A 26,724-nucleotide genomic window follows, 5' to 3' on the forward strand; every position below is an offset into this window, starting at 1 on the left:
AACATTGTAACAATTCGTTGTCGCAATCTAAACTTTATGTACATCCGTTGTCTAAATGTTAACAAGTGGTATGATTTCCAAGGTGGTATACCAATGTATTACTGGTGCCAAAGAACTGATTATTTGGAAGCTCTTAAAATTTCTTTAGAATTACAACAATGTTTCAGAGAATGGCTTCTAGAAGTGATAGTGAAATCACTAGCTTCATGAATGCTTTACAAGAATCTGAAATGATTCTGGGTATACATTTTTTTTTTGAAAGTTCACCAAAAATTAAAGCAACAGCTACTTAAACAAGTAATATTTACAAATATTGAGTTGAAAAAGTTGTTTTAATGTTACGCATAAACAATTTGCTCACACGGAATATGAACTTGGGCCTCTTCCCCGATAGTTCGCTGACGAACTCACTTCTTAGTTACTTCATTGTGCGCCAATTAATGGCATTCACACAGAAAAACTTCTGTATCTTTATATTATATTGTAATATAAGAGTACTTAAAAGTAATGCAGACGGTATGTAGTAGCCATTGAAAAGTAGTTTGTGTAATAAGTATAAGTCATTACCTAATTTTTGTTGCGATCATTTAGTCTTCTAATGTTATAAATATTATTGAAAATAAATAATAAAACAACTGATATCAATACAATAAATACAAATCTGACACGATACTGTGTCTCTTACACAGTTACTCCAATTCCATTTACATCTGCTAAAAACAATACACTTTATGTACCTGGTGGGCATACTTAAGTCACCATTTTTGTTTTCTTTTTTTTAATGATTTAGATTGTTTTGTTGCTGTATACATACGTCTGTATGTTCTCTCTAATGCTCATTTTTACTAAAAAAAGATGAATGATGTCTGGATACATTGTATGTATGTACATATAATGTACATACTTATGTATGTGCCTGTTTATTGAGGTTTTTTCTTTGTTCTTGTTCTAACTGTTCATAGGAAAATCCCTATTGCAAATTTCATTTTCACATTTTGAGACACGTAAATTTTTACGCACTTATGTATGGACGAATGAACATTTTTTGACATTCTTTTATCCAACCATATGTGTTTACTTGCTTCTTCATTTGAATTGAACTTCAATTGTACACATATTTTAGGTTTTTGGGGATTTTTCCTGTCAACCTAAGGTGAAAATTGGAAAAAAAATCAGATTTTTCATCTTATTCTATTTAGTATTCTCATTTGCCATATGTTAGATTTGTTGTATGTGCTGCAGTAGTGAATTTTGTAGGTGATTTTTATGTTATTTGAAATTTTCCAATTGTTTCCATATGTTAAACGTGCATCAGAATTTGTAAGGTGTTATAAATGATTTTGGGTATTTTTTAGTTTTCTTTGTAGCATCACGTTTATTTAATTTGTATGTTGTCGGGGGTCAAGCGGTATTAGCATTTTTATTAGTAGAACAAATAATTTTTACAGCAGCCAAATGAAATGATCTCCATATTAAAGTGTATTCATATGTACATACACAGAGGGAAAAACAAATATACACGCCTGGTACCATATTGACGCCAAAGAGTTTATAAGTTTTCAATAACATCCGTTGTCAAAGTATATACATACGTACGACAACACTATGTAATGTTGACAACGCAACGTTGTCAACATTGCAACAATTCGTTGTCGAAATCTAAATTTTATACACATCCGTTGTCTAAATGTTAACAAACGTGGTAAGCTCACTATTGACAAACAAACCGTTGCCAATAGTGAGCTTACCACGTTTCTTAACATTTAGACAACGGATGTGTATACAATTTAGATTTCGACAACGAATTGTTGCAATGTTGTCAACATTACATACATAGTGTTGCCGTACGTATGTATTTACTTCGACAACGGATGTTATTGAAAAATTATAAACAGTTTGATTTCAATTTGGTACCAGGCGTGTAATTTTCTTTTTCCCTCTGTGTATGTACTTATGTATATCAGTCTACTCATAATTACTTTCTGTGTCGATTTAAGCAATAGATTTTGTTATACCGTTTGTAACATAACAAAATCTTGACCGTAAAACCACAAAATGGTATATGTATATTCTTGGTCCTTAAAAGATTCCGGTCCTTGGTCCTTATAAATATAAAATAATTTTTTCACAAATGTTCTTTTTAAGGTTTGTTTGAAAATGGGCAATATCGCTCCAAGAATTTACCTAGTTTTTAAAGTGTTGAATAGCTTCACTTAGCTCTCGTATAATTATCCCCCGGACATTGTTGAAATAGTGTTTCAGAGGGATATCTCGTATAAAATTCCTGTCAACATATTTGAATCCAAGTCGAATAGCATTAATGGAACCGATTATGGTTTTTGTTTGGCTAGAATTCTGTAACTAAACCCAGTAATCCTGTGTGTTCTATAAGAATAGGTACCGTCATACTAAACACATACACACATTCAGAGAATCTCTTTCTTCTTTCATAGGATCATTATGGTCCTTCGCACCATTCCATTATTCCAAGTGGATGTGTGGGATTCTCTCGCCTATGTTTCAAACTCGGTCCTCGTTGCGTCGTTTATGCTTTCGCAAAGTCACATAATTCGGATCTTTGGGTTTATGCTTATGTTTTAAATTCAATCCTCGACCAAGTACATTCGCTCTTTCATTGCCTAATAGAACAGTAGTCGATTGTATTATATATCAGCTGGTATACATAGTCCCTTATTCCCTTCTAGCTTTAGAAAAATATGTTAACATCAACATTATACATATAATTGAATCAATTTCTTAAGTTAGTGTTGTGCTTATATTGATGGAAGTATACACAGAGGGAAAAAGAAATATACACGCCTGGTACCAAATTGACACCAAAAAGTTTATAATTTTTCAATAAAATCCGTTGTCAAAGTATATACATACGTACGAAAACACTATGTACTATACTATACACGCCTGGTACAAAATTAACACCAAACTGTTTATAATTTTTCAATAACATCCGTTGTCAAAGTATATACATACGTACGACAACACTATGTAATGTTGACAATATTGCAACAATTCGTTGTCGAAATCTAAATTTTATACACATCCGTTGTCGAAATGTTAACAAACGTGGTAAGCTTTCTATTGACAAACAATCCGTTGCAAATAGTGAGCTTACAAAGTTTGTTAACATTTAGACAACGGATGTGTATAAAATTTAGATTTCGACAACATATTGTTACGTACATACGTACGACAACGTTGCGTTATCGTACGTATATATATACTTTGACAACGGATGTTATTGAAAAATTATAAAATCTTTGATGTCAATTTGGTACCAGGCGTGTATATTTCTTTTTCCCTCTGTGTAGGGACGTCTTTCAAAATACATTTTAAATTTACGACAATAGCACATTCCATAGTCCAAAATATACATTTCAAAGGATTAAGATGCTCTAAGTCCGAATCTGGTCACATAATTTCATAATATAAGGTTTTTGAGATAACGTGTCCTAAAGTTTGAAAAAGTCCCGTTTTTGCCATATTTGAGACGTTATTATAGCACGAAGACATCTTTATTTATAAAATTTTTAATATCATCTGAAGTCCAATCTGTCAGGAAGAAGAAAGAGGATGACATACGATATTTTATACATAAAGGTGTCTTTGTGCTTTATAACGTTATGTTAGAATACGATAACTCGAAAACCTATTTATCACATTAGGTTTTCGACATTCGGCTTTGGCGAATATAACTTACTTGTTTTGATTTTTAAGTGTACAAATTTTATAGAATTTTTGAAATAACAAGAAGCAGTTCAAACCTAGTTTAAAATAATATAACCTAAATTTTAAAGTATTAATTTTTGAAATGACCTTGAACTTGAAACCTCGAGGCTAATTTTGAAATTATGTAATACATACTTCACATGTGTGCACATAACATACATATTCTTTATTATATTTTTTATAGAATAATATTACCTTAAAAGTATTAAATAAAACAATAAGAAAAATAATAATAGTAACTAAGAATATTTCAAATAAAATTCTTTTATAGTTGTATTAAAACAACAATACTGTTACTATTACAAATGTATGTACTATATTAAATCATATGTAGTTATATACATACATATGTACATGAAATTATATACATACAGACATCTACTCTTACAAACGAAATTTCAGAAGTATATAAAACATTTCTCTCTTTTCATTTTTTTGAACGTGATTTTTTTCTGAAAACGTGACTTTATATTGATTTTTATATGTATGTATATTTCTTGTTTTTGTTTTATACTCTATGCTAGTTTTTTTGTAAGAAATTTTATTATAAAAAATATAATGTAGTATAATAAAAAAAAACAAACCAAATAAGGAATATAAAACAAAAAAATTTAGCATGACTAGACAAATTTATGTAAAACAAAAAAAAAAAAAATATATAGTACAAAATTATGTAGAAATGTAAAACATTCAAGAAGGACATTTTTAGAAAATATAGGTTAAATGTTAATAAATTTTACTGTTAGGTTGAAATTTTAAGAACAAACATTTATTTATGCAAAAGTTTAGGTTAGGTTGATAGGATAATTCCTAAGAATTTTCCAATCAGTGTTAGTGAGGTATTTTACTTCCGGAATAACATCACTTTTAAGATACTTGGATCTAATTTCGACGAATGCCTGACAGTGACAAAGAAAGTGCTCCAGAGTTTCACTGTCCTCTCCACATGCTCTACATTCGTCTGAATCCGCACTTCCAATTTTGTATAGAAGTGCTCGTAATCCTGAGTGTCCACTCAGAATACGTACCATCATACTAACTTCAGACTTGCTCACCGTTTTATTATTCCAAGCGGCCTTATGGGATCCTCTCACTCAAATTTTTAAATCAGCTTTAGTTGCGTCGAATGGTTTTGCATTCGTCAGGTTAACTACCCCGAACTCCCTTTCCTTTAAAGCTATTACATTCACCCTTTCGTTGCCGACTATTCCCGAGTGGCCTGGTACCCATATGATGTAAACCTTACCTTTGGGAGAGTTTTCAGATAAAGCTTTCTTACAATCCAATACGGTTTTAGATTTATTTCTATCGCCTTAATTGCCTCCAGAGTTTCACTGCCCTCTCCACATGCTCAACGGATTCCTACTGGTATTTGCTCTAATGTTCCGGGATCAGCGTTTCAAAGTTTCCAACGTATTCTGTGTCTGGTATGCGATCAGGCACGTCCGATGATTGTGTATAACCTTCCAATGTGTCCAGTATACATGTATTACGTGTCCTATAATGGCTTTTGGCCAGTTAGCCTAAAGTAAAAAGCCGTTCGGCTGTAATCCGCCTTATATCTTAAATATGTTTCAATGGGTGTAATAGCAACGCCTTAGTTGAAGTAGTACACATGGCACTACGTATACCCAAACAGCATGTACGCTGAACTCCCTCTAGTAGTTTGATAATACACTTTTTGTCCAAAGCAGTCCACCAGATTAGTGAAGCATAAGCTAGAATTGGTCTAATTTCACTTTTATAAAGCCAATTTGTTATAGTAGGACCATGTCCCCATTTCATGCCTATAGTTTGCCTACATATCGCCAATTTTTCATTTAAAATAATTTTAATTAATTAAATTCTATCAACATTTTACAAGGTCGGAACTCGCTCGCCATTAAGTACATTATTTAAATACTAGTGGGATTATAATCCGCTTCAATCGGAAAATAGATTAACATATGAAATACCGCAAGTCTTAAAATTGTTCATTTCTTAACGATCTTTCCTTTGGTATATTTTTTTGCATAATCATTTGTATCTGGGTTAGGTGAAATCGTGCACCGTTACATAAATATATTTGGCATTTTGAAAATTAAGAAACTCTCTATCTGTTATAAATTTGCCAATAATACAAAACTTTAAATCCTAATTAATAACTTGTGATATATATTCTTCAATATAGTCCTTCGATATGTGGAAAATTCCAGCTCTCTATCTAATACCACTTGGGTTCTATCTCTCAATGAACAGACGGACATTAAAAATATGTAATCTTATAAGGGTGCAAAAGGGTGGCCTTAAGTTTATTTCTTAATATACATTTTACATGAAAGTACAAATACAAAGGTAGTTTATATACAAACATACAAATAAACATTTAAACATTTCACGTAAAAATCACGTACTTATCATAACAAGAAGTCGTCTGATAATAAAGGTGTTATTTGTCTTACTTGTTATTGTGTTGCTACTTTTTATTTATTATTTATAATGTATCTTCTCTCTTTTTTTAACTTTTTGTATTAAAAAATCGAAACAAATTAAAGTTAGATGTTACACACTAATGATTGATTTATCATTATTATTTTGTAATAAGGTGTGTTTGACAGTAATTTACATCTTAATAAAAATTTTAATGATGTCTGAACATTATTTTTGTCTTCTTTTTGATTATAAACCCGATTATGTAAAAGTTATATAAAAGACAAATATGTATGACTTCTGACAAAGTTTGAAAATGCGTCTAGATATGTATAAGGTAACATTTAAGGGGCGTCGTTAGAAGTCTCCAAAAAAAGAGCCTTGTCAGAATGTATTTCATAAAAGCTTATACGAAATCGATTGAAAAACAATCTTAATTCGAAAAGAATCTCAATTTAATTTTGTTAAATTCCAATGGACGTCGAAGACTGAAATCTGACTTTTTACAAGAAAGACAAACATTTTTAAGCATCTACATTGAACCCAGTTTTCCGAGCAAGAAAATATAGAATGTTTACAAACACTACTCCCTATATCCTCCCTCCTATAACCTATTTCCCTAGTTTCATCGCAATGCACTGCATGAGTAGGGGTCATCCCCTGAGTGCTGGTCCTAATAAAAAAATCTTTAACCGGAAATTAAAATAGAGACACTACATAAAGGATATGATAAACTTATTGGGAAGAATGAAAATAGATTTCGGAACGATTACTCATCGTCAAATATCTGATAGATTTCATTGGAGAATTTTTAATATAAATCCATTACTGGGAGGTCTGCGTACTGGTTGCCTATTCAGTTGGCTAAAATAAAAGGCTAATGGTTAACTATGACTTTTGAGTTAGCATTAGTTAGGGAATAAAATCCGATTAGATAAATACTTACTTGGGCTTTCGATCGACTAATGACTAATTATGGAAAAATACGTCTATGTACGTAATCCGAAGAGATTAATTATTCACCATTCAGCGAGATAAATACATCGACTCTCGGTCGGTTTATATGAATTAGTACGATATTAGTATGAATTAAGATTTTCGGCCTTGTCTTGTCATGTGGAAGTAAGTAATTGAGGATGGATTGTCTTTTGTAACTTCTAGTTACACTGTTTCTCAATCACTGATGCCAATCTTAACAAAATCGCTGGAATGTTTTAAACTATTCTAAAGAAAGCTTCCATAGAACTAGATCTGGAACTCTTTAACTTAATAAAGCTTCCACTAAACCATTTCCGAATTTCAACCAAAAATTGTTGGTCACAATGCCAAAATAGAACAAGTGTTTTAGAATTAGTTGTGGTTCAATTAGATTTTTCTCAGTGTAAAATAAATTTCTTGCTTTTTTTATATTATTTAAACATTTTCTTATTATAAATATTTTCAATCTTGTATTTTTGTTGTTGATTTTTCTAATTTTATTCTTTCATTCTACTATGTATTTAGATTTGTTTTCAATATTTAACTTTGGTTATTTCAGTGAAGAGTATTGAGGGTATTTTTATTTGATTTGATGTGAATTTCGATACCCCTTAAGAACTTTGAGTAGTTTTTGGTTTAATATTTATACAATTTGTATTTGATTCCTATTTAAACTCTGGTGAGAGTATATAGTAGCTACACATATACATTATTTTGTTATTGTTTTTGTTGGGGTCATTTTTTTCTTCATTTCGTTTTTTTTTTACAAATTATTTGCTTTTATTCTTGTTGTTGTTATTGTTGTATTTTCAATTGCAAGTTTGTATTGTTGATCGATTTTACGTGATGTTTTCGAATTTTTCAGTATTTATTGCAGGCATAAATAAGTTGCTGTTGTTATAGTTGTTGTTGTTGTTGCTGTTGTATTATTGTTTATTATTTGTTGTTGTTTTTATTTTATTATGGTCATTCTCATTGTTGGTATTCTTATTTGTTTAAACTCTCTCCTTTACCAGCAGCCTGTCCCTCATTCTATCTCTCCAGTTCCTATGGATATTTTATATATAAATTTATATAAAAATGTTTACTTGTGTGTGTATCGTTTTGTATATAAATATTTTATTTATTTAATATTTATTTCATATTTATTATTTACATGGACTTGTTTCTTTTTTTTATATTTTAGTTTACTTTAGCACTTTTAGTGTTGTTATTGTTGCTATTTGTATAGTCAAAATGTTGATACTGCTGCTGGTTGGTTGGTTATTGTTAAATTATTTATTTCCCTTTCCCGGATTTTGTTTCATTCAACCCAGTAGTAGTTATTTTAATGTTTGATTTACTTACTTATTTATGTATATGTAAGTATATAAACACAAACATAAAATTCAATATTTATTAAATATTAATTATTTTTGTTGTTGTTTATTGTCAAATAAACTTAATTATTATATACAGATATTTCTTTGTCTGTAAATAAACTGTAAATTTAATATTCCTTGTTAAAATATTTCTTAATATTAAAATTATATTTTATAGTTTACTATTTTCACTTTCTTTTAAGTACAATAAAATATATTTCCAAAAATATTTGCAAATTTTTTGAATTTTAACACGTTTCATTTGTGATTATTCAACAAATATTTAAAATATTTAAAGCTTAAGTTTATTTTTAACGTAACTTTTTGTAGGCTTGTGTTACAAATTTTTTTTATATATTTTTAATAGTTTTTGTTTTATGTACATTTTTGATTATTTCAATAGCTGTATTAAATATTATAGGCTTTTATAACTTCATTTAAGAGCAGTTTGATAATGACCATACGTTTGTTGTAGTGAAATAGTCCAAAGTCTCGGGTGGGAAACTTGTATAGCAATCGGCTCAGAATCTCTTTCTGAGTCAATTAAGCTGTCTGTGGCAAATTGATTAAATTTGGTACTTACTCTTTTCTTTCGGTGCACTATTTTACCATACAACCGTGCTCAAAATGTTTTAGAATTCCTACAAAAATCGGTACAAATTACGTACAAATGTATGTAAGTCTAAGTGATTTTCGTTATGATCGGGCCTCATATTAATAAATTTTCTTTTTTATAAAAAATTTAAATAAATTTTCTTTTCTTTTTATAGAAAATTTTTCAATAAGTTTTCTTTTTATAAAATATCTCTAAAAATGTGGAAAGAAAATTTTCAATGAACTTTCTTTTTATAGAAAATTTTTCAGAAATTTTCTTTTTATAGAAAATTTTCCATAAATTTTCTTTTTATAGAAAATTTTCCATAAATTTTCTTTTTATAGAAAATTTTCCATAAATTTTCTTTTTATAGAAAATTTTCCATAAATTTTCTTTTTATAGAAAATTTTCCATAAATTTTCTTTTTATACAAAATTTTCAATAAATTTTCTTTTTATAGAAAGTTTTCAATAAATTTTCTTTTTATAGAACATTTTCAATAAATTTTCTTTTTATAGAACATTTTCCATAAATTTTCTTTTTATAGAAAATTTTCAATAAATTTTCTTTTTATAGAAAATTTTCAATAAATTTTCTTTTTATAGAAAATTTTCAATAAATTTTCTTTTTATAGAAAATTTTCAATAAATTTTCTTTTTATAGAAAATTTTCAATAAATTTTCTTTTTATAGAAATTTTTCCATAAATTTTCTTTTTATAGAAAATTTTCCATAAATTTTCTTTTTATAAAAAATTTTCCATAAATTTTCTTTTTATAGAAAATTTTCCATAAATTTTCTTTTTAAAGAAAATTTTCCATAAATTTTCTTTTTATAGAAAATTTTCCATAAATTTTCTTTTTATAGAAAATTTTCCATAAATTTTCTTTTTATAGAAAATTTTCCATAAATTTTCTTTTTATAGAAAATTTTCCATAAATTTTCTTTTTATAGAAAATATCCCATAAATAATTTTCTTTTTATAGAAAATTTTCCATAAATTTTCTTTTTATAGAAAATTTTCCATAAATTTTCTTTTTATAGAAAATTTTCCATAAATTTTCTTTTTATAGAAAATTTTCCATAAATTTTCTTTTTATAGACAATTTTCAATAAATTTATATTTTAATAGACAATTTTCAATAAATTTTATTTTTATAGACAATTTTCAATAAATTTTATGTTTATAGACAATTTTCAATAAATTTTATTTTTATAGAAAATTTTCCATAAATTTTCTTTTTATAGAAAATTTTCCATAAATTTTCTTTGTATAGAAAAATTTCAATAAATTTTCGTTTTATAGAAAAAATTTCAATAAATTTTGTTTTAATAGAAAAAATTCCATAAATTTCTTTTTATTGAACATTTTCCATAAATTTTCTTTTTATAAAACATTTTCTATAAATTTTCTTTTTACAGATTTTTTTTTTTTAAATTTCCGTTTCATAGAAAATTTTCAGTAAAATTTCTTTCTATAAATTATTATTTTTAATTAAAATTTTTAGTTTTAATTCAAATTATTATTGAAAATTTTCTATAAAAAGAAAATATTTAATTAAAAAAAAATAAAATATGCTCTAAAAATCTCTAAATATGCTATTAAAATCATAACAATAACAGTCAAAATGATTAACTAACGTCTGAAAAAAATTAAAAGGAAATTTAAATTTTAAAAAATTATTTAAAAAAAAATTTGGAAACATTGAAGCTATCTGAACTTCTCTGGACAATTTTTGCTAGGACCAATAGGTAAAAAGGTACATGCATTTAAATAAACCCCTGTATGACCAAGATGTCCAACTTTGACCCCCTATAATTCCGGAAGTTCTGGACCGATAGCGCTGACCGATTGTGTCTGGCCTACTATTCAATAGTACTAAACTTTGTGAAAATTTCGTCAAAATCATTTTTATTTTTTTAATTGGGTCACTTGATATGAAATTGCCCATACAGATCTTCAAACAATCGTTAAGTTAAATTGAAAATGGAATTTCTATATTTGTATCTCAAATTACTTAAGTTTTTCTCTAAATCAATAACAAATGTTAAAACTAGTATTAATTAATTTGTCTAGTAATTAACAGTTATTCTATACAGTTTAATATATAAAATGATTTTTCCTCTTTCATCAGATTTTTATAGAATGTGGTGGTAGTGGTTGATGTGAATTGTTGACCAAAAAGATAATGACATTTAATATTAGTTGATGGCAAAGACAATGATAATGTTAACGATTATAATTACTGTTGCTAAAAAGAAAGAATAATTAAATAACATAAAAGTTTAGTTTAATACACTTTAACGGCTAAACAAACAACAACCAATAAGCGAAACAGGAAAAGGAAGACAACCACTATAAGGATACAATGACACAAGACTGATACTTACCCAACAAACATATTGAATGTGGGTTAATTGCAGCAAAAAGCCAACCCCCATTTAGAAGGGAATTTTGTAAATGTATACTTAACACATTTTTATCTGTTTATTTAACCGGGTTATAATCTCAAAATTAACCTTAAACAGAATTAAAAGCGTAAAAATTATAACAGGCAAGAGTGTTAAACGCGAGATAAAAGTTTTGCATTTAGGGTTGATTGGTTAATGGTCGACAACCACAGTACTACTTTATGATATTATGATTAAAGCAATTTAACGATTTAGTGGAATTTGTGTGGAAAACAAAAATCACATCATATGTTAGTCACATTTAAAACTTATGCCAAGTTTTTTCCCCTCTGGGCAAGTACAAATGGAAATTAGAAAGTACACAGCAAATTTCCCTACATATCAGCAACATATGATAATCTAATGGTCAAGAAATACTCATGTTTCATGTGTGGAAATTTTCGTTTCGTTTTTGGGTTTTAAGCAAAAAATATTTGAAAAATTACCAAATATTCAGCAGCTACAGGTAATAAAGACACACATTTAACGCTTTAACACAAGGTATGCTAGTGAAAATTTTTCCTATTTTCTCATGAGAATACACGTACATTTTTGTCCATACGAGAAAAAATTTCACAAAATTTCTACAATATTTTGGAAATTTTCTATTTAAAAACAAATGAGCAAAAATTTAACGTCAACATACGAAATGCCATAAGACACAACAGACCAATTCACACTCTTGCTACAAGGAAACAAAATATTTCCGTGTTGCACTATTGGAAAATCCCGTAAACAAATCGCGTTTTTCCTTGTTTGCTAGTGTTGTTGCTAGACTTTAGCAAAAAAAGCGTGAGAATATTTTGTTTCTTCACTTAAGACACAAATTCCAAGTTGGAAAAGTTAGAATTTTCCTTCTTATTTTCCTCACCATCACCCACACTCAAATAAGTACCTGGTAAGCGTACGTGTTGAAGTAATGTTGTGGAAGGTTCTTTTTGTTGCTGTTTTTTTTTTTCTTACGGTTAAAAAGGCGCTGTTTTTATTGCGCTCCTGTCGAGTAGCGCACTGGACTTTGCCACAGCATGTTAAACGCCTTACGAAATCTCTTCATTCATCCATTCATACGATCGTTTTGTTTAAACAATGATCGTTAATGACTGTAATATGTGATTTCCAACCGAGGAGAGGCGAGAGTGCAAGAGAGATAGTTTTAAAATCTAAGGACTGTTTTACATATGGTCGTGTTGAAGCGTGGGAACGTCTTGCTAAATTTATAAATTTTGGAACTTCCATATAAAATTACCTGGATTTTACGTGTATAGTTTGCTATATGTTTTTTTTTTTTTTCAATAAACGTGTAATTTATTTGTAAAAGATTTTAACTTTCTTAGAAGATCATGCTATGTATATAGAATTGGATTTTCTCAAATTTTAATTTGTAAACAATTTTTCCGATAGGATGTATATTTATTAAAACTTTAATTGATTAAAATTTTATGTAATCATTTTCGTAAATTCACACTTTATAGAAATAATTTTCTAAAGCGTCCCTACTTAGGTCATTATGGATCAATCGTTTCATATGTAATAACATATATTAGGATAATTTCGATGAATCTGTTTCTGTCATCTCTAAATTCAGAAAAGTTTAGAAGCCCTATCACACTGATCCCATTATGAGTAGATTTTGCGACCGGCTCTTGTGTCACCCTATATTATATTAGTGATCCTAACCACCGTTCTGTTATGCCACATGGTTGCAAGGGATTCTCACACCCTTGTTTTTAATTCAGCCCTCTGCGTCAATTAGTTTTGCTTTCGTCAGGTTAACATCCTCAAGCTCTTTTCCCTTTATAGCAATTACCACCGAGTGATCTGATACTAATATGATGCAGAGCTTACCACTAGAAGAATATACGTATATGGCCCTACAGTCCAGTACAGTCTTAGATTAAATCTTAAATCAGTGATAAGATTTCAGCTTTAATTCATTTATTTTGATTGTTGTTGGATGGAGAGACAGCGAACGAACGAACGAATATATTAAGATTGTCTATATTTTTACAAGGTCTAGAAAAATATATCGTTCATTTTGACAATACTTTGGTCTCTGGATTAAAAATATGTTGACCTATGTAATTGGCCTTTGAACCGTCAGTGTTTGATAAAGTACTATATATAAGGTTTTTAGTACATATTTTAAATACATATCTCTTTTGTTTAATATATTTGTTGTCGAATCATTCCATTAAATCGAATGATTTTCAAACAATTCAATTTATCTCAAAAGTAACGAACTTTTTGCTCCTTTAACACTCACACCCCGAACATGGAAAAAAAACTAAACAATATTCATAAATATTCTTTCATAAATTTTGAAAAGAACAAAAAGCAAATCATTTAAATACCGTAAAAAATTACCGTCGCTATATCATCCTAATGTCCTAAATACATACGACTGAGAGTACAATGCTCGAAATACACACTGTGCTAGATAAAATACTACAATCGACGACGCGGCGTTACAACATTTGAACTTTGTACAGTGATGAAAACGCGACAAATTTTGAAGTTGTGCATGTTGCTACATTTAAATTGGGGATTAGTTGTTTACTTATAAATAGTTGTTATTGTTGTTGCTGGTATTCTAACCAAAGTGACGTTTTCACACACACATACAAAGAGAAGCAAAACCTTTTGCCAAAGGAGAGAATCCTGCAGTTTTAAAAGGGTCCAATATCCAGTGACCGTTTCCGTCAGGTCATCTTAAAAAACCACTGACCTACCGGAGGCCACATACTACACTATAGACTAGACTATAGACTAGACTATAGACTAGACTATAGACTAGACTATAGACTAGACTAGACTAGACTATAGACTAGACTATAGACTAGACTATAGACTAGACTATAGACTAGACTATAGACTAGACTATAGACTAGACTATAGACTAGACTATAGACTAGACTATAGACTAGACTATAGACTAGACTATAGACTAGACTATAGACTAGACTATAGACTAGACTAGACTAGACTATAGACTAGACTATAGACTAGACTATAGACTAGACTATAGACTAGACTATAGACTAGACTATAGACTAGACTATAGACTAGACTAGACTATAGACTAGACTATAGACTAGACTATAGACTAGACTATAGACTAGACTATAGACTAGACTATAGACTAGACTATAGACTAGACTATAGACTAGACTATAGACTAGACTATAGACTAGACTATAGACTAGACTATAGACTAGACTATAGACTAGACTATAGACTAGACTATAGACTAGACTATAGACTAGACTATAGACTAGACTATAGACTAGACTATAGACTAGACTATAGACTAGACTATAGACTAGACTATAGACTAGACTATAGACTAGACTATAGACTAGACTATAGACTAGACTATAGACTAGACTATAGACTAGACTATAGACTAGACTATAGACTAGACTATAGACTAGACTATAGACTAGACTATAGACTAGACTATAGACTAGACTATAGACTAGACTATAGACTAGACTATAGACTAGACTATAGACTAGACTATAGACTAGACTATAGACTAGACTATAGACTAGACTATAGACTAGACTAGACTATAGACTAGACTATAGACTAGACTATAGACTAGACTATAGACTGGACTATAGACTAGACTATAGACTAGACTATAGACTAGACTATAGACTAGACTATAGACTAGACTATAGACTAGACTATAGACTAGACTATAGACTAGACTATAGACTAGACTATAGACTAGACTATAGACTAGACTATAGACTAGACTATAGACTAGAGTATAGACTAGACTATAGACTAGACTATAGACTAGACTATAGACTAGACTATAGACTAGACTATAGACTAGAGTATAGACTAGACTATAGACTAGACTATAGACTAGACTATAGACTAGACTATAGACTAGACTATAGACTAGACTATAGACTAAACTGTAGACTAGACTATAGGCTAGACCATAGACTAGACTATAGACTAGACTATAGACTAGACTATAGACTAGACTATAGACTAGACTATAGGCTAGACCATAGACTAGACTAGTACAGTCACTTACACCGTCCTTTACAAATTAGTTTTTTAACCACTAGAGAAAACTATCCATTTGTAATCTTGTGTGTATTAATATCGGGTTAATGAACTTCTGCCAGGAATATCCTTATGCTGAAATACGTTCATAGTTCATTTTGCACTTTCATAAATTTGCGTCACTCACACTAAACTGCAGGGAAATTTTACGCATACACAACCAAACATAAACAATACTTACGTTGTGGATTAAAACAATTGAGTAAATCTGTTGCTCTTTCTTCTATACCGAACATATTTTATTACAAATTGGTACTTTTTTTAATGCAAATGGTAGTTAGGATTATTAGAGTACTATTTTGTAGGAAAATGTTAATGTATTGGGTGTTGTACAATCTATGATTGGTGGCATATGATTTTTGTTGTTTTCACTCCTTGTGAAATTGTGATAATTTTTATGACTTTTACCAACTGCCCTATTTTATAGATTTACTGTTTGCTGTGATTTTTTCCCCCTTTTACTAAATCTCTCTTTTTGGTTTATGAGAAACTTTTGCTTAATGTTGCATTAATTTATCATAATTTTTGGTTTTAATAATATGTTTCAATGTCTTAGAATTGTTTATTATATCTTATTAAATATTCGTTCATAAGTTGGAATAGTTTTTCAGAATGTTTGTAACTTTTATTGTTATTGCTTATTATTGATTAAAATGTCTTGTATTTGTATGTTATTTTAAGTATATTGAATTGCTGGATTTTATTATATTATTCAGCAAATTAATAAGGCAGATACATAAAAATTAATTCTGTAAATTATTTTTATTTAGGATCTTTATTTATAGCAAACATTTAAGTGATGGCGGTCTGTCTAAATATCTTTGAATTATTTTGAATTATTTCCAAATGCCCGGTAGATTAATATATCAGATACTTTTCATAATCCACAAAGTCCGATCATAATTGCCAGAAAAATCCATATCTTAGTAACAACTTGGTTATACGAATATCGAAATTTTATATACATATGTCAAGTGACCCAACATTTGAAATCGATGTCTTCCGCTCATGATGAAATTAGCACAACTAGCAATTTCAACAAGATCGGTCAAGAACTTTCTGAGTTTGACAATTTTGTAAAATATGTTTTTCTTCTCTTCTCTGTAACTTAGCAAATTTGCAAATTCTTAGCAAAATTTGTTTTAAACTGTTTAGATAGCTATTTTTTCAATCTTTCTTTTGGATCGTTATTTGGCCAATTTTTTTATTTTTTTATCATAATGGGCTCTTTATATTTTCTTTTTTTGGCTCAAAAGAACGCTTAGCTTCTTTCCTCTAAGAGCTTTTTAGACGCTTAGTGGGATGCGAGTGGAATATGTATCAAATGATTTATAACTCAAAGAGCAAAAAGACCTTTTTATCCATCTCAACAAATATTGGCCCCAGAACAAAAACGTTATGGTAGAATAAACCAACGGTATGTTAGAATGAACTAAGTTTGAAAATCAGTGCTTTATTCGTTCTCCGCACAAACGGGACCACCCTTATGTATAAAAATATTGGTAGTAGATCTACATTCTTATTAGATTTTAAAATAATCTAACAATGTCTGTCAGTTGAAGGGAAGGAGCTAGAACACTAAAATTATTCTCTATTTATTAGGTTTGTTTGGTAAAAAATGTGCAATATCGATCCGCGATTTCATCTAGGCTTCATGTGGGAACCGATTTTTGCAGAGATACTAGATAATGGAACAATTTCTACCATTTTCAATAGGCTTCATTTGTCCTTAGGCCCAAAAACATGCATGGTCAAAGTTTCATCAAAAAATCTTGAAAATTGCAGACAGATTGACGGACATGACATGGTGTGGGACCAATATGTTTGAGCGTTACAAACATCAACACAAACGCATAGTACCCTTCCCACTATGGTAGTGTAGAGTATAAATGGCATAATATGAAATTCGTATTATAAGAACCGTAATACTTTTACCAAATTTTATAACGATCGGTTCATAATTGACTCAAAAAAGTCTCCTTCAGAATATGACGTTATCGTTGATAACTAGTTTATAAATAGTATAATAAATATAAATAATATAAGTATAGCGATGAAATTGAATATAAACAAGTTAGAGTGCTATATTCGGCTATGCCGAATTTTAAATACCCTCCACCAGCAAGCTACTTTTTATTAAACCCATTTAACTATCTAATTTTTAGATAACATGGGAAAAATTTTTTTCCGTATTGGGGGTACTAATATGCATATATGTCAAACTAATTTTAATTAGGTCGAGAAAAATGTGTATTAATAGGCCCGTTTGAAAACATTTCAATATCATGATTTATCTGTACACAGAACATACTCATTTTGAATTCTATCCGGATATAATCATTTAATTACGAATTATGTGGTATTAAGTGATTTTCAGAAGTATACCTTATATGGGAGCTAAGACAACCTATGGACCGATCCGGAAAAAAAATTCCGTAGAACGATTTATATATACAAAATACACATTTTTGTCGAATTTTATCTCGATAACCTTTATTGTCAATGAGAATTTGAGTAATTTTCGGAAATGGTCCTTATATGGGAGATGTGACCAATTATCGACCGATAAGGAAAAAATTTCGTATAATGATTTATATGCCAAAAAAATTCAAGTCGAATTTTACTACAATAGATTTAATGAAATATGTGCGTTTAGGTGATTTTCGGAAGTGGACTCTATATTTAAGAGCTATGACCTTACACAAAACATATTTGTGTCGAATTTTATCAAGATATCTTTATTTGATAATGAAATATGTGCGTTTAAGTGTTTTTTTTTTTTTTTTTTTGAAGTGGACCTTATAAAGGAGCTATTACCATATATGGTCCATATTTGTGTCGAATTATATGAAGATAGCTTTATTTGACAATGAAATATGTGCTTTTAAGTGTTTTTCGGAGGTGTGCTTTATATGGGAGCTATGACCAATAATGGACCGTAAAAAATTTGGTGGAATGATTTGATTGTACACAAAACATATTTTTGTAGAATTTTATTCCAAATAGTTTTAGAGCTCAATGAAATATATGCGTTTAAGTGATTTTCGGAAGTGGACCTTATATGGGAGCTATGACCAACTATGGGCCTATCCGGAAAAATTTCGTATATAAAGGCATATAAAGACAAAACATATTTATGTCGAATTTTATCACGATAGCTTTATTTGACAATGAAATATGTGTTTATAAGTGATTTTCGGAAGTGGGCCTTATATGGGTGCTATGACCTATAATGAACCGATGCCTAAAAAATTTGGTAGAATGATTTGTATGTACACAAAACATATTTGTGTCGAATTTTATCACAATAACTTTATTCATCAATGAAATATGTGCGTTTAGGTGATTTTCGGAAGTGGACCTTATATGGGAGTTATGACCAATTGTGGACCGACTGAGTTCTACGTTGATAGTATGATTTCTGTTCATATTATATTTGCATGAACAAAATTTTGTGTTGATAGCGATATATTTGAGGGAGTTATTAACGATAAACAAATTTCCGGGAATATATACCTTTGTATGGGGGCTACGGGAAATATTGGATCGATTGTAAAGATTTTGAACGTAATTGATCACTGCCCTGAAAAAATAATGTGTGACGAAATATCTTTGGTAGTTTCTGAGAAAACTTCAAAAGAATTATGAAAAAAACGTAATATTTTTCGAGGTAGTCTGAAATTTTTACTCATAACTTTTTACGTTGTGAGCCGATTTTGCTGATTTTCATTACCAAACTGCTTAGGATAATAATAAATATTTTGGGTGAATTTAGTTGATTTCCTTTGTTTAGTTTTAACGTGAGCCTGTTTTACACAAACAGACAGACGAACATAGCTAAATCGACTCAGAATTTCATAAGGACTCAGAATATATATACTTTGTTGGGTCTTAGATGAATATTTCTTGGTGTTACACACGGAATGACAAACTTATCACCACTGATGGTGGTGGAGGGTATAACAAGATGTATACGAATATCTTTATCAAATGAGAATCGGTCCATAATTGACCCCTCTAACTTAGAATCTGTTTATTGTCAATAAATTATTCAAAACTGTTAAATTAATATATATTTCAAGATAATAATCACTCTTCGAAATTCTGTAGAGTCCGTCCCACAATTGACTTATCTTCCATTAAAGACCCTATTGTAAAAATCAGCCTGATGTTCATATTAATATTCTATATATAATATAACTCGACATGAATGTAATAAATGAGTAAAAAATGTCCATATATAGGAACTTTCGAAATTTACGAAAAATTTTAACTGGTTATTTTTTTTTTTTGACAAAATATAAAATAAGTTCATGTGGCAAGAAAAAAACGTAATCTTTGTTAAACAATTTCTGAGAAATGTAATTATTTCATTGGATAATGAAATTACATTCATAGAATTCAATTGAAAATAAATTAGAAAAATTATTAAGAAAAATTAAATAAAATGTTTAAAGAATTTATAACATGCATTGGTAAAACGTTTCTATATGTATGTACTAAGTATATAATATACTTTATATAAAAAACATATAAAACAGCAGGCAGGATGTAAACGTATAAAAAAATAAGAGCAACAACAAAAGAAATATTTTGCAAATTTTACTAAAATCACGTACAAACTATTTTTATCAATGAAAATATGACTTGTTGCATGGAAAATCCCAAAAAAAAGACACCTATTAGAAAATAAGAAACAAAAATTAAAAAAGATGAAAAGAAATCAATAGCAATTGCAACTATATGTAATGTAAAAGTATATACTAAAAGTTATTTATATGTAGATTTTTTGTCAAAGGATTTCTAAGGATTCTTATGGTCGGTAACTGGTCTAATCTTTATTGGCCTATATATATTTATACGTATATATTTAGTTGTAAAGGTTATTATAAAAGTTAATCTCCTGTGGTTAGTAAACGTGTGCAAAAACAATAGACAACAAGACGCCCATTTAAGAAACCACTTCTTGTGTGTGTGTGTTTTTTTTTTCTACAGCATTTTTGCTCTATTATGAATGAATAAAAGTCAAAGATTAAGGATTTGCCAAAAATCTCAATTACTCATAGATATTTCTTAAGGATTTTATGAGAGAGCAAAAAAAGTCAATGGTGGAAAATGAATTTAACAGGTAGTTATTTTAATATTTAAGATCAGGTAGTTTTTGAAAAATTTGTTATTTAAATATGTAGTTTTTTGTTGTTGCTAAGGTTCACACAACAACCTGATTTGGACCAATGATATTTCAATATATAATTCTTATATTTTGTATAAGTAAGGCACAGGTATTTGTGAAATTTCGCACATATTTGTTATTGTTTTAACATTTTCGGAAATATATAGGAAAAAAAGGAAGTTAAATTATTTACAGGTTTTTCATTGGTATTAGTGTGAGTAGTTGAGTTAAGGAAATCCTTATTAAAACTAGTGAGGATGCTGAATTTTAAACAGTCTCAAACAGGTGATCATTGAGTAAAGATCACGTACAAGGATCTTTAAGAAAATATTTAGTTTTTACTTTAAAATATTGAAAATATAAAATGACTTATAAACGTAGAGAAATGAGAAATTGCAATCAAGATAAATTAGGTATTTATAATTTGTTTTTAAATATAGAACGAATAAAAATATTAATAAAATTATTTTTTTGTTTTAATTAAAGGTTTAGCTAAAACCTGTGCCATGAAGGAAAAAAGCAAAAATGCGGCACGCACCCGACGTGAAAAGGAAAATGCGGAATTTTTCGAATTGGCCAAATTATTACCACTACCAAGTGCAATTACATCACAATTGGATAAAGCCTCCATAATACGCTTGACCACCTCATATTTGAAAATGCGCCAAGTTTTTCCTGAAGGTAAGTTTAAAAAATCCCCCATACACATACAAGCCTGTACTGGATTTAATTCTTAAACAATTAGTGATTTTTTTTTATTATTTATATATTAAACGTGAGACAGTTTTTTTGGGTTTTATTATTGTTAAGAGCACGCGTTTGAACTTGTGTTCTTTATACTGCGAATTTTTTTTGTCGCTCTCTCTTCAATGTCACATGTCCTGTTGGTACGTGTATCACACGTTTTAATTTCCTGCGGCTATTACAAATGATGTGTAATGGTTTGTAAGTTTTTGCCTTATGCCCTTACGGGCTGTTGGGGGGATTATTATTTTATATGGTGACGATTTTGTTTTATCATGTTGTTAAATCACAGCTGGATATGTGTTGATTGCAAAAAAAAAACAAGCGCTAATATGTTGGAAATTATTGTTTATTTTCAAAGAAAAAGTAGTGTTAAGGAAGTATGTATGTCATTGTAATTGGAGGTTAAATTTGAACAAAAACATAATAAGTGGGAAAATTGCTATAAAGGGAATTTTTTTGAAATAGAAAATTTTATTGAAAATTCTTTAAATATTTAACACCAATACAAAATTTATAAATATTTTTAAATTGGGAATTTTTTTTGAAAATTAAAAATTTTAATAATTTTCAGTAAATTTGGAATTTAACGAAAGTTTTTAATAAATTGAAAATGTGAAATCTAAAATCTTTCGAAAATGTTGCTAAAAATTGTGAATTTTTCAAAATTTTCTATAAATTGATAATTCAAATGAAAATTTTCTGTAAATTAAAAATTTTATATAAAATTGTCTATAAATTAAGAACTTATCGAAAGTTTTTAATAAATAGCGAATTTAAACAAATTTTAAAATTTTTTAAACGCAAAGTTTTTATAACATTTATTGAAAATATGCAAATTTTTAAACATTTATTATGATTTATAGAAAAACTTTCGAAATTTTTTTACAAATTTAAAATTTTTCAAAAATTAGCCTAAACCTTTTTATAATTATTTAAAAGTCTTGCATTTCGAAAATTTTCTAAAATAATTTATCGACAATTTTCTTAAAATCGTAAAAATTTCGTAAATTTTTTAAGTTTTTAAAATTCAAATGTTTAATATATTTTTTAAAAACACCGTACATTTTTCGCAAATTGTTACAAAAATAATTTAAATTAGTAAAAATTTAAAGAAAATCTTGCATTTCGAAAATTTTTTAAAATAATAAAAATTTTTCCAAAATTCTTTAAAAATATTGAAAAATTTCTTGAAATTTATTTCTTGATAAATTAAACATTTTTCAAATATTTTCTATTCTATTGAAAATTTATCAAAAATTATCGCAAATTTTTCTATAAATTTAAAATATTTGTTTAAATTAATAATTTATTGAGAATTTTCTTATAATTGTAAAAATTTCGTAAATCTTTTTTTAAATTTTGGAAATTTATAGAAAAATGTTCAATAAATTTAAAATCTCTAAAAAATTTTGCTAAAAATGTCTCAGTTTTATTTAAATCAATAATATATTTTTTCGTAAATTGTTAAAAAATATTTTAAATTAATAAAAATTTAAAGAAAATTTTTCTTTTCTAAAAATCAAAAATTTTTTGAAAATAATTTGTAGAAATTAGGAATTTATCAAAAATTTTCTTAAAATCATAAATTTTTAGTAAATCCTTTTAATTTTTATGAAAATTAAAGAATTTTTTTTTAAATTTTCTCTATTTTATTCAAAATAAATTGATAATTTAAAGGAAAATTTTCTAATAAATTTTTTCTAATTTATCGAAAGTTTTTTATAAATTGAAAATTTTTTAAAATTTTTTCCGAATATTTTCTATATAGAAAAATGATCTATAATTTATTGAATTTTATTTCAGAAAAATGCAAAATTTATTTGACTTATCGAACATTTTCTATAAATTGAGAACTTATCGAATATTTGCTATAAATTAATATAAAAACGAATCGAGAATTTATCGTAATTGTTTCAAAATCGATTATTATATACTTTCATTCATCAACTGAAAACCAGCAAGAAGGTGGATAGATAGATGGTGGTAATAAGCTTACCCATCATTAAAAATCATTGACATCTTTAGACTTGTTAAAGTAAAAGAGTTGGTTGGGGAGGCGCGCATAAAACAAAGAGGAATTTCCACCCCATTTAAACAAGTAGTCTCGTCATGTTCTTGTTTCCACATTCTAATTACTTTAATATGAACAGCAAAAAAAAAAACATAAGGAAGAAATAACAACAAACATATTATTTGACTTTATAATAAAAACTGATGTTTCCCACTTAGAAAGAGAGACCGAGCAGCATGTAAAGTAGAAAAACAACTTCCCATGAGTAGTACAATGATGACGATGATGAAGTGGGAAAATATACAAGTGGGTGGTGGTTAGGTTTGCTTGTTAAATAAACCCAGAATAACAATACAGAAAAAAATGACAGACATAAAGACAACCTACTGTGAATGGATGACTTTAATTGTTTAAAAAATATTTTGATGACATCCTGCTGGTTTTGTTTTTTTGCCCTATTCTTTAGTGATTTATTTTTTTATACATAATTAATTTATTTTAACTTACTCTGTTTTTCTTTTAATTCCTATAGGTTTAGGAGAAGCTTGGGGTTCTTCGCCTGCCATGCAAAGAGGTTCCACTATTAAGGAATTGGGTTCACATCTTTTACAAACTTTAGATGGTTTTATATTTGTAGTAGCACCTGATGGCAAAATTATGTACATCTCAGAAACCGCCTCTGTTCATTTAGGTTTAAGTCAGGTAAGTGTAGAAAAAAAAAATCAATGTAAATTTATGCGCATAAATTTATTATGGCACACAAACAAGCATTAACAATGTAAAGAACTCTTGAAAAAGTTGTTCCTTTGTTGGTGTTATGAAAATTTACATATCCTTAGTTAGTTTGAGCTTTTTTTCGTTAATATACATAATGCTGTCATTTGTAGGTTGAATTAACTGGCAACTCAATATATGAATATATACACAATTATGATCAGGATGAAATGAATGCGATATTATCCCTACAACCTCATATGTATCAAAATCCGGTAAGTTAGGCAACAGTTTTTTTTTTTTTTGTAATAAAATAAATAAAATACTCAAGTATTTGTTTTATTTTGTACTTTCTCTAACTCTCTTTGTTCTATCTGCTCTATTCTCTCTCTCTTTCTTAAACTACTTACAATTTTACAATGTTATAAAAAAAGGATGCATTTATAAATTCTTTACACCTAACACAGACAAATCCCGCCTCCATTGGCAGTCCAAATGGTAACACAAACTATGGTGTGGCCGGTGGTGATCGTGGCTGTCATACCATTGAAATTGAGAAACAATTTTTCCTGCGTATGAAATGTGTTCTGGCCAAACGTAATGCCGGTCTAACCACTTCCGGTTATAAGGTAGTTTTTTTTTTTTTTTTGGAAAATTTTATTTATAAATATATGGATTAATTGTATTCCATTTGTTTCTATTAAGGTTATTCACTGTTCCGGTTATTTGAAAGCCCGCATTTATCCCGACTATGGTGATGGTCAAGGTGGTTATATACAAAATCTTGGCCTCGTAGCTGTTGGTCATTCCCTGCCTACATCTGCGATTACGGAAATAAAACTACATCAAAATATGTTTATGTTTAGAGCTCATATGGATTTGAAATTAATATTTTTAGATGCTAGGTAAGTGTGCAAAAAAGAATCGAATAACTTGAAGAAAGAAATTATTTTGTAAATTTCAAAATTTTGTTTATAAATTTCAAATTTATTGAGAACTTTCGCACCCCTAGTTGCTATAGATCCTAAATTTATTGATTACATTGTAGTTTTATTAATATGAAAGTATTTTTATTAAAAAATAGCTTCATTTTTTTTTATTAAATTTCAATTACACATTTTTCCTTTATTATGGAAATTTAATATAATGTAAATATGTAATCATCACACTTTCGTTAACACTTACTTAAACAAACGGCAGCCATTTTTACTCTCAATGCTTTTACAAAAAAAAAACTAAATAAAAACAACAGCAAAAAAATCCACACATACACACAACACCCCACTCAGCATGGGCACGATAAAAATCCTAGAAAATCCCCTTTAACTCCCCCTTAATAAAAAGAAAAAGCTTAACAAAACAACAATACAATACAGAAAGAAAGAATGAAACCCAGCAAACCAAACAACAAAAGCAAACAAATCATTTCCCACTTGAAAATGTGTCTACAACTTTGATTTTAACATTCATTCATGCAATCTTTCTACAGCAACAACAACAAACAAAATCCCATAAAAGCAAGAGGAAGAAGTATGAGTGTGAAAATTATTCGGTTTAAATGTAAAAACAAATTGAAGGGAAAGGAAGAAAAGCAACAAAAAAAAAATGAAACACAATCTTTTAAACGCACAATTACCCTTATGATGTTAACAAAACAACAATAACAACGGCAAAAACAGGGAACAAAAGAAAAATAACAAAAAGCATATTGTTTTCATTATGCATAAAATCTCAGCCTCCCTCCTCTTTAACAAACATTATCCTTTCAAGTATCATTTAAAATTATTGGTATTTTTATGAAAGAAAAGAAATTTATTTAGTATTTTAATTGAATTAAAGTTAGGTAAACATAATATGTATATTGTTATTATTTTTAATAATTTTTCTCTTCTTTTACAGAGTATCACAACTTACTGGTTATGAACCTCAAGAACTTATTGAGAAGACTTTGTATCAGTATATACATGTGCAGGATATAGTGAACATGCGTATATCACATCAAATACGTAAGTAGTAGTGCTTCCTTTTTACCATAAAATATTATTATGTACCTAATATGAACTCGGCAATTTCCAACCACTTTTTTTGTTTTAATTTAAATTTTTGTGTTATTGTTTCTAAAATGTTTAGCACGTTTATTTTAATTGTTATTGTTTTTATTAGAACTTGTACTTTAACAAAACATTTAACAAAACATTTAAACTTGTGATAAGCGTTTAATCCTTTTTGGAAATTGCATAGGTTCATTGTTTTGCTTGGAATTTCGAAATTTATTTTATTTTTATTTCATTTGTTTATTTACAGTTTTGTATAAAGGACAAGTTACCACCAAATATTATCGTTTTCTAACAAAGGGTGGCGGTTGGGTTTGGGTGCAATCCTATGCCACCTTAGTGCACAATAGTCGTTCGTCGCGACAAGTTTGCATTGTTAGTGTAAATTATGTTTTAAGG

At 28.4% G+C, this 26,724-nt stretch overlaps 1 protein-coding gene across 3 annotated transcripts in view; it reads left to right on the plus strand.

Annotated features, from left to right (window-relative positions):
- Positions 1-26,724, plus strand: part of LOC119603119 (protein single-minded) — a 50,482-nt gene that overhangs the window by 21,922 nt on the left and 1,836 nt on the right. For 2 of the 3 annotated variants that reach the window (XM_037955017.1, XM_037955014.1), the window contains exons 2-8: positions 21,286-21,480; positions 24,090-24,259; positions 24,445-24,546; positions 24,706-24,900; positions 24,977-25,176; positions 26,171-26,277; positions 26,576-26,723. In XM_037955017.1, coding sequence (XP_037810945.1) covers positions 21,306-21,480; positions 24,090-24,259; positions 24,445-24,546; positions 24,706-24,900; positions 24,977-25,176; positions 26,171-26,277; positions 26,576-26,723 — 1,097 coding nt within the window. In that variant the 5' untranslated portion in view covers positions 21,286-21,305. The remainder of the gene's footprint in view (positions 1-21,285; positions 21,481-24,089; positions 24,260-24,444; positions 24,547-24,705; positions 24,901-24,976; positions 25,177-26,170; positions 26,278-26,575; position 26,724) is intronic. The other variant, XM_037955016.1, reaches the window with a different exon arrangement.

Source organism: Lucilia sericata, unplaced genomic scaffold, assembly GCF_015586225.1.
Source record: "Lucilia sericata isolate MDLA Ls3-8-SP2 unplaced genomic scaffold, ASM1558622v1 Contig000274F_arrow, whole genome shotgun sequence".
Taxonomy (NCBI): domain Eukaryota; kingdom Metazoa; phylum Arthropoda; class Insecta; order Diptera; family Calliphoridae; genus Lucilia; species Lucilia sericata.